Source organism: Mesitornis unicolor, unplaced genomic scaffold, assembly GCF_000695765.1.
Source record: "Mesitornis unicolor isolate BGI_N332 unplaced genomic scaffold, ASM69576v1 scaffold18037, whole genome shotgun sequence".
Classification (NCBI taxonomy): Eukaryota; Metazoa; Chordata; class Aves; order Mesitornithiformes; family Mesitornithidae; genus Mesitornis; species Mesitornis unicolor.
This window is the reverse complement of record NW_010198616.1, coordinates 50,276-58,795: the sequence shown is the minus strand read 5'-3', so window position 1 is coordinate 58,795 and position 8,520 is coordinate 50,276. Positions and strand designations below refer to the sequence as shown.

Here is an 8,520-nt window from a genome sequence, read left to right as displayed (position 1 = left end):
ACCAGGAATTATTCACAACACAACCTTTCTAACTTCTGTTTGCTCATTTCTTTACACCCTTTTAAAAAAAATCCTTAATCAAAAGCCAAACCCTAATTCTGTAGGGAAAAGCAGACATGTTTCTCATCAGCGTGACACCTGGGACGGAAAACTCTGAATGTGCAATAGAAACCATGTAAAAATCCCCTCTGTTTTGCTTCCATTGCAGCCACTTGTCTGCTCTCCAAAGCTTCCTCTGCTGCAGTGTGTTCTTGCTAGACACAGACTGTCTGACACAAAGTCCAGGCAAAGAGAAGTCAAAGAAGGCAGTTAAGCAACAGAGGTCTCTAATTCCTTTCTTGCTTAACCTGTGTGTACTCAGGTGGGAAAGGATTTTTATTTTTCTTAGCTGAAAGAAATTATCAGCAGGCTTGAGAACATGACAGAGTACCTTAAGCTGGAGCCCGCTCAGGTAATTTTTTGGCTGTGAAAGTTCTAAATAAATTTAATAAAAAGTAGACATATAGCAGTGCTTGACATGAGCCAATATGTGATGTCTGGAATGACTATTGTTCTTTGTTTTTATTAAGTCCCTGTTATTACTATGCTTACAACAGAGTCAAACAAAAAATAAAAAAAAAGATGGTTCATTATACCGAGGAAAAGACAGTTTCTTTCTGAGGAGCTTTTTTCTAACCACAGAGGTTGAAAAGGAATGAGAAGGGCTGTAAGCAGAAAGGATATGTGATAAATATCATGCTGGCATTGAAGTTTGAACAGGCAGCCAGTTGAGGCATTGCTGGAAAAAAGATGAATGGAGAAAAGTAGGAGAGCAGAGAATAGAAGGGAAGAGTAATCAAAGGGGATGAGAAAGGAAGGAAAACACATCTGCTATGGCTGAGGGGAAGGCACTGAGGAAGGTGTGTTGAAGCATGCTAGCTTTTACAACAGGAGAGAAAATACTCAGAGCCAAAATTGTTTGATATAACCTCTTAACATTAGTAAGAATGATATAGCAGACCTGCACAGTCCTCGTTGCTTAGGCCAAAATTTGCTGCCATGGACAGGACTGGGACATCTTGTTTGGACTTCCTCTGGAGATGACAAATTACTGTCATGAAGTCTCACACTAAGTGGGCATTACGATCCTTGACTGCATATCCAATTCTTGTAATGACTTCACATTTCAGCCAGGAGAACACAGGAAGATGTCTATGGCTGTAGTTACACTAAGGGACTACTCCACTAATGCTAATGACAGATTTGTGCCTTAACTGTTTCCAGTTTTAATAATTATAAATATTTCTGTCTTTGTTTGATGGTCAACTCAGCATAATATTGGCACTTAGGCCCTTTGTCAGTGCTGAATAAGGAAAGTTTAGCTTTGCATTTGCCTGTTTCATGGTTTCTACTCCAAAAAGTCTTGCTCTCCTACAGATTCCTTATCCTCAGGCTTGCTCAGTGTGGTAGATTTTGTTTGTGGAAGGTGAAAAAGAGAGAGTACTTTTTGGGGAATAGAGAACTTTACAAGCTGCAAAATGACTACATTAAAATTTAGAGGAAGATGAATATACTTATGCACATAAAACTTTAGTGCTAGCCAGTAAAGCCACGTACTTGCCCATGTGAACTGAACTCCACCAAAAGAGTCAGACATGGAAAATAGACCAGTTACGTGACAAATACTTTTCTGTTTCACAGGAGTTCTAAGAATGATTTAGAGGTAGCAATTTTTTGTCAATTTTCTTATAGTTACTCTGCAGACAATCAAAAGGCTGTAAAGTTAATTGAAGCAGAGGAGTCTAGAAATTGTCTCTGAATTTCTCAGCCCTGGCCTCTGTATATCACCGTAGCGTTTCTGCAGAAATCCTCCTCAGCAAAAACAACCCTCTACCAAAATAATATCCCTGAGGATCAGACTAGACAGGGTTGAAGAACAAATATACATTTTACATTCATATACGTAGTGCAAGCTTTAAAGATTCAGCTCCTTATAGCAATATTCATAACTACAGGTAAGTATTTGCTCTAAATTCATCTTCAATCTATCAAATTTAGGTAAAATTTCTTTAGGTTTTCATAAGCTATTGCATTCCTTTTGCTACAGTGTTTTGCTAGGGTAAATTTCACAACAGAAAGTAGAAGCAATTGCACTTGTCTCTAGCTTCACTTTAGTGAGATAGGTGGCTACATTCTTTTGGCTAAAATACAAGGTCTATCACTGCTAACCAACTCAAACTTCTCCTCTTCCTCCCCATTTCTGCTCTGACCTTTACTACTCAAATACCCATCTGATGGATCATCAGATTACTGCGGATGGCAGCTGCTACCTCACTTCCTTCTTACACTTTCTTTTTTACAACTTTCCCCCACCTCCTTTCATTAAGGATCATTATTTTGGATTAAGTCCTTCATGTCTCCATATTTCACTCTCCTTTTTCCAAACATAATGACAGACCTCCCCATCCTTTCAATTCATTTGGACAGGAGCCTCACCTGTCCTGGCCCTGGCTGCTGAATCCTCTTTTTCCAGCCTCTCTTGTGTTGCTTCCATCCAGTTTTTCCACAACTCTGCTACTCAGCGTGGCTTTCTTGGTGGACAGTGACACTTGTCTGTTTAAATTTTTTCCAAGACCAACACTTGCTCTTAAACTTGTGGTCTTTATCTCTACCTCAGCCTAAATCTCAGAACTGAATCTGTGTCCTATATGGATGCTTCTATCACCCATTCATTATATTTCACATTGCCCAAAATTCCCTATTACATCCAAGTCTGTGTCTTCATCTTATTCAAAACATTTCAGAAGATTTTTTTCTTTTCCCCATATGAAGGCCACACTATTAACTTGTCCTCCCCAACTAATGGAAAGGATACTTAACAAGTACAGCTGAGTTGCCTTTGGTAGCAGGCAACTATGATAAATTAAATCAGTTGAGAAACTGGCCAAAGTACAAGTTAATTTCTTCATTCAGGGTTTCTCACTGTGCTTTGATTTATCTGTGTCTTATCTTCTGGAGTCTCAGCTGTAAAGGGCATGAATTGTCTTTATCACTGTGCTGAATACCACCACTATGTTCTCAGTTCTTTCAAGCCAGTAAATAATGAGATAATCACAAAATTCTTAGCGGGTGTTGTGTTCTAATGCCTTATCTGATTTCAGTGGGAGGTTTACCTGACTAAGATCTTCTGGGATGCCTCCACAAAGCAGAATAATTTCTTGTTCCCCCTACCAGGTAACAAATGCCAGCTTAATACATCAATCTATCATCACACAGTTATGTATTATCCATAGCCAAAAGCCCCTAATAATAAATTCTAATCTCCTTAGGATGATAAAGTAGAAAACTAATGTGTGACTATTGCAAATAAAACCAAATTCCCTAAAAAGCAAGGCCTCTTTATACCTTAATAACATGATGTTTTTTCTAGCTGTCAGCCTGGTAACTCAGTCCCACTTGGTGTTGCATGCTTTATTCTCTTCTAACAGACCTGTAAATAAAATGAGCCCTACAGCTGTGTGAGTGGGGATTGTGGAGTGGGAAAACATTACGTCTGGTTCTGCATAGAAAGTGAAGCTGCAGCATTATGGCCAAGGGCAGAACTGATGTTGTTTTGCAAGCAGCAGTTGAGCACACATTTTGAAGTGCAACCCTCACTTTTGCCAGCAGGTGAGTGTTTAATTCAGAGGACTGGACATAAACAGAGGGACTGCACCAAGACCTGACTCTCTGTTCCCAGGTCTGCAGTAACCATTGTCAGGTATGCACAAGAGGAAGATTTGACCCATCCTGTCAAAGAATCTGGGAATTAGCTGTCTGAAGGACAGGCACATCCCTTCCCTGTACAGTGAATGGCTGTGCGATATGCCAAAGGGTTTTTTAATTATCTGATACAACTTCAGGGATGTATCATTACTAGGTAACAACCCACAGGCCGTGCTATGAAGGACATTAGATGTGATGTTCACAATGGCCCACAGTCTTTCCTTGTTCTGATTATTTTTCCTTTCACAAAAGACTAGACTCCAGTGGTTCCTTGTGACATGGGCATCCAAAAATCCACTACAAATGTTCCCTCACAACTTACCATGATGCAGTGTGATATGAGTTATGGGTTGTCTTGATAGTAGAGAATACTGCCCATGTCTGGCAGAAAAGGGTCTGACTGAGGGCTAGCTGAAAAATAAATAGGGCTAGCTGAAAAACAGAGAGCTATTTGACACATGTGAATGGAGTAAATAATTTTGTGATCCATGCTGCAGAATATGGTGCACATCTGATGCTTTCTTTGATATGCCAGAGGAGGAGTGTCTGACAAAAGGTAAAGGAAGCACATCCCACCATCTCTTTATTCCCCAGATCTTTCCATCCCTTGTGCTAATTTAAATTTTCTTTTTATATCCTAAGTAAGTGTTGAGCTTTGCTAAAACTGAATTTACATTTCATTACATTTTGTGATAATTGGTCTGCTAGTAATTTGAAGGTTGATTAGTTTTTTGTTACCTGTGATTACAAATAGGCACTCTTAAATGTTACTTTAAATGTCAATCTGTTGCTCTAGTCAAGAGCAATTTAGATACTTTCTCTTGTAATTGAAAATAACCGCTGATGGACAGGTAATCTAGCTGATGGATGGACCTAACACATGTTCTTTCCTAGTATATGATACCAACAAATATGATACCAAAAGGTCTATGACCTGCTCACTGTGGCAGGGCTTTTTAGTTCAGTTAATTGCCATTTGTTGTTAATGACATACAACCAGCACATACAGTCTCCATTGACCTGTAAGAGGGGTGACAGTTATTTTGCATAGCGCATTGCTCTCTTCAATCCCTGGGTTCTTGACAGAAGACACAGTCTTGTTTCTGATCCTCTCCCAGTTCAATCTGAATGGTGATGGAGTGGAAGCTGTAGTGCTCAAACAGGGCTTGAGTAATATCTCTCAAAATCTTTTGGGTGTCCGCTGTGTCTGCTATAGATAGCAAGCAGAAAATAATAAAAATGTGTATAATATAATACTTTAAAGAAGAATAAAGTCTTTACTGACAAAAACTATTCGCAAATTTCTAACAAGAAGTTTGTTTTTAGAAAGTTTTCTTGTTCTTTTAATCCTTCTTTCAGGAACCTGCATGTCAGCAAAAGTTTGTTCATTGAAATGTGGTCAGAATATGCAATTCTGGCAAGAGCTGAGCTAAGAGTAATCACCAAAGAAATGCAGTTTTGCAGAAGACTGGAGGAAAGCAGGAATACTTAATAAATATTAGTTCATCCAGTCAGGAAGCAACAGTGCCATGTGATTTGGGTGGCTGATAGACCCACTTCTTTTGGGAAGCAGAGACTCCATGGAGGACTTTGCCTCTGAACCTGTTATTGGCCAAATACAAGTCGAATATTTTTTCATAAATAAACCTTAACATGTACAAAGCAAACAGATAAACAAGAAAATTGATCTGGATATTGGACAATTTGTCCACAAGGATAAGGACTGCATTTAAGAAAATATTTTTAAAGATAAACTGTTCCACTGGAGTTACCTCTATGCTCCAAACTATGTTTTAAAGATTGTTTTACAGCTAGAGATGCATCAGGAATGCAGATTTGCCCTGTGAGTTTTTCCTGTAGGGATCAACAGTTTTCAAGTTTGACAAATCCACTCCAAAATCTATTTGATATTGCAAGAAAAATCCAGCCTTGGTCTAGTTCTTCTAATTTATTTAAAATATTTTGTAGTTTACGGCATTGCTCCACATCCTCTGCAGTTTTCGACTTTTCAGCTAAGCAGAGGTTCCTGTTGTTTTGGCAAGATTTCTGGGAAGAGGATTTGAGGACTTTTTGTTGTTTGTTGTTGTTATTTTTCCAACAAAATGCTGACATTTGTTTTAACAAGCAACAGATATACAGTCAGTTGTATCCCAATCAGGAGAGGCTGACCTTTACTAGGCAGCAGCTGAATACATACTCCCTGTTTACAGAAGTTTACTGACCTGTGGCAACGTGAGCAGAGAGAATGGTTTGATTCATTGTCAGAGACCAAAGATGAAGGTTGTGAACAGACTCCACTTTCTCAACTGCTAAAATTCTTGCTTTCACTGCATCATAAGCAAATCCTTTTGATGTTCCTTAAAAGGAGAAATTGGTGGGGAAAAAAATATGTTTATTATATAAGAATGTTGATCATTAGAGGAAGATGCATCATGAACATTTATTAAGTTACATGTATAATTTTTATAAAATATTCAATGCTTTGGAAAGCCTGTATATTTCAGAATTTGCTGTGAAAATTAATCCTATCACTTGTTTTATGCTTCTCTATGGAAGAATGAGACTCATGCGTGTCTTAGGAGATAATCTGAGGGTCCAGTTTACAAAGGGAAGTGAGGTGTTTAGCCATGTCCTAGTTTTGCACCAATGTCTTTTGTGAGTGCAAATCTTACGGCATCACCTGAGCACTTCTAAGGGATTCTGTCCTCAATATATTTACACAATAGAGAAGTATCTGTTTAGCAGAGAGGGGAATACAAACACAAAAATTAAAATGGTTTGACTTGGGAATCTTAGATGAGATTAGATCCCAGGTCTAGTTATTGAGTAGATCCTGGATGAGCCTTCTTACAAAAGATCATGATGGTGTTGACCTTCATTCAGAGTGAGGACAATTGTGATAGGGTGAGTTGCAACATGAAATGCAGAGTTTAATCTAAATCCAAATTTGACCAAGGAATTTAACTACAGATCTTTTCTGCAGTGAGACCAGGGAGTTTGGAAATGCACCTCTATGCCCACATGAACAGCTATGCTCATCATGCTTCACCTGGGTTAGTAAACCAAAAAATATTTTTAATGCCACCAGTTATGAAGCATAATAATGGTAAGCACAGTATTGGTTAATTTTGTTTTTCATACCCTAACTGATAATTATTTGACCTCAGTGTTGTGTGCTTTCTCTGATCTGTTTATTACAAGAATGATACTCTGTATGGAGTACTGACTCAGTAGAACATGCTGCTGACATGCACATGCTCTTTAGACAAAACCATGGACAGTCGGTGCTTGCATGACACAGTCAGTCACAGGGTCTGTGGGGCTGACACCCTGGGACAGTCAGGATGTATAGGCTAAAAGCCACCTGCAATACCATCTCCAACATATAATTTCTCTTTAGAAAATTCTGGGCAAAATATGTCACTTAGGAGATAGGAGAGTGGCTTCCAAGACCTCCCCAGAAGGATACTCTGAAGGGCCTTGCTGCAGAGGGGAACGGACCATTGCTATTTTGACATGTCAGCAGTGCTTATGGAAGCTGGGAATCCCTGCTCTGAGGAAGAGAGCCCTGAGTGCCAGGGATTGCCAGACTTTCCTAGTAGTTTGATTTTTTTTTTCAGTAATCAAGAGGAGTTTTGATTTTTGGCAGCCAAGATACAGCCAGTTGCTACACTCTGTCTAGGTATACTTTTTCAAAAATATATCTATCTCACAGTCACTGAAACCTCGTTTGCATACCCTAGTATGAAGCTCTACTGTAAAACAATATTGGAAATGTTCTTTCTTGTAACAGAAGTAGGTGCAAAGTGATAGAGAGAAGAGAGAAGTAAATAGCCATGCAGACAGTCATACTGAGTAACTCCTATCCATTAAAAACCTGCATTGTTAGAGCTACTTTTCCCTTTAATCCTTATGTATTCATAGCTGAGAAAGAGGTTGCATTATATTATTCAGTGTAAGGAAGGCAAAAACATGCATCTATGACTGCTCAAGTCATTTGGCCTTGCAAATCAAACGTTCAGACCCATAGCTGACAGGATTAAATACTGCTAAGCCTACTGCTTCTTGCTGCTGATGTGCTGAGAATTGTCTATTCCCTTTCACCTGAATATGACTGGAAAGCTCTATCTGCTTGCTTTTCTGGACTGGCATAACTAAAAATCTTTTAAACTTCTGTGTTTGCACTCAGTCTATTTCACAAACACAGTTCAAAGCACAGTCTTTCTCTTCCTTGAGCTTTTTTATTTTTGGCAAAATCTTGTATTTCAGATGGGTAAAAGAATTACACGATGAACAAAGTGAGCAGACATCTCCTATGCCAAAGGGGATAAAAAGCAATGTTACACATACAACGAACAAAAGCAACTCAGTTTTAGGAACATATTGGGAGTTCATTAGCAAAACACCAGTACACAGATTTTTATGACAACTGGCACACAAGTCTTCTAGTCTAATGGTAGAAAACAGTTTTGATTAAAATTGTGATTAGGTTTAAAGTATGATCAGAATTATGAGAATATTGCAAACTGACACAGAAGTGTTCAATTGTACTTTTGTCAGCAGGTATAAGCATTACTTAGAGAGAAAGAAAAAAACAAACCAAAATATAACTGTATTGATTCTGGAATAAGGTCCTACCTTCCATTAACACAATCAAAATATCCCTTAAAATGGTGATGGTGGTTGCCAAAACAAAGATGGAAAACACAAATGTGCAGATTGGGTCAGCTATTTTGTATTCTGGCTAGAAAAATACGAACACATCATTTTGTTAAT

General features: G+C 38.5%; 1 protein-coding gene across 1 annotated transcript in view; it reads right to left on the bottom strand.

Annotated features, from left to right (window-relative positions):
- Window positions 1-4,808: 4,808 nt before the first annotated feature.
- The window catches only part of SLC30A8 (solute carrier family 30 (zinc transporter), member 8), a 48,108-nt gene continuing 44,396 nt past the window's right edge, over window positions 4,809-8,520 (bottom strand). The window contains exons 6-8 of the mRNA XM_010189201.1: window positions 8,383-8,488; window positions 5,967-6,101; window positions 4,809-4,954 (exon numbers count right to left, since the gene is read on the bottom strand). Coding sequence (XP_010187503.1) covers window positions 4,809-4,954; window positions 5,967-6,101; window positions 8,383-8,488 — 387 coding nt within the window. The remainder of the gene's footprint in view (window positions 4,955-5,966; window positions 6,102-8,382; window positions 8,489-8,520) is intronic.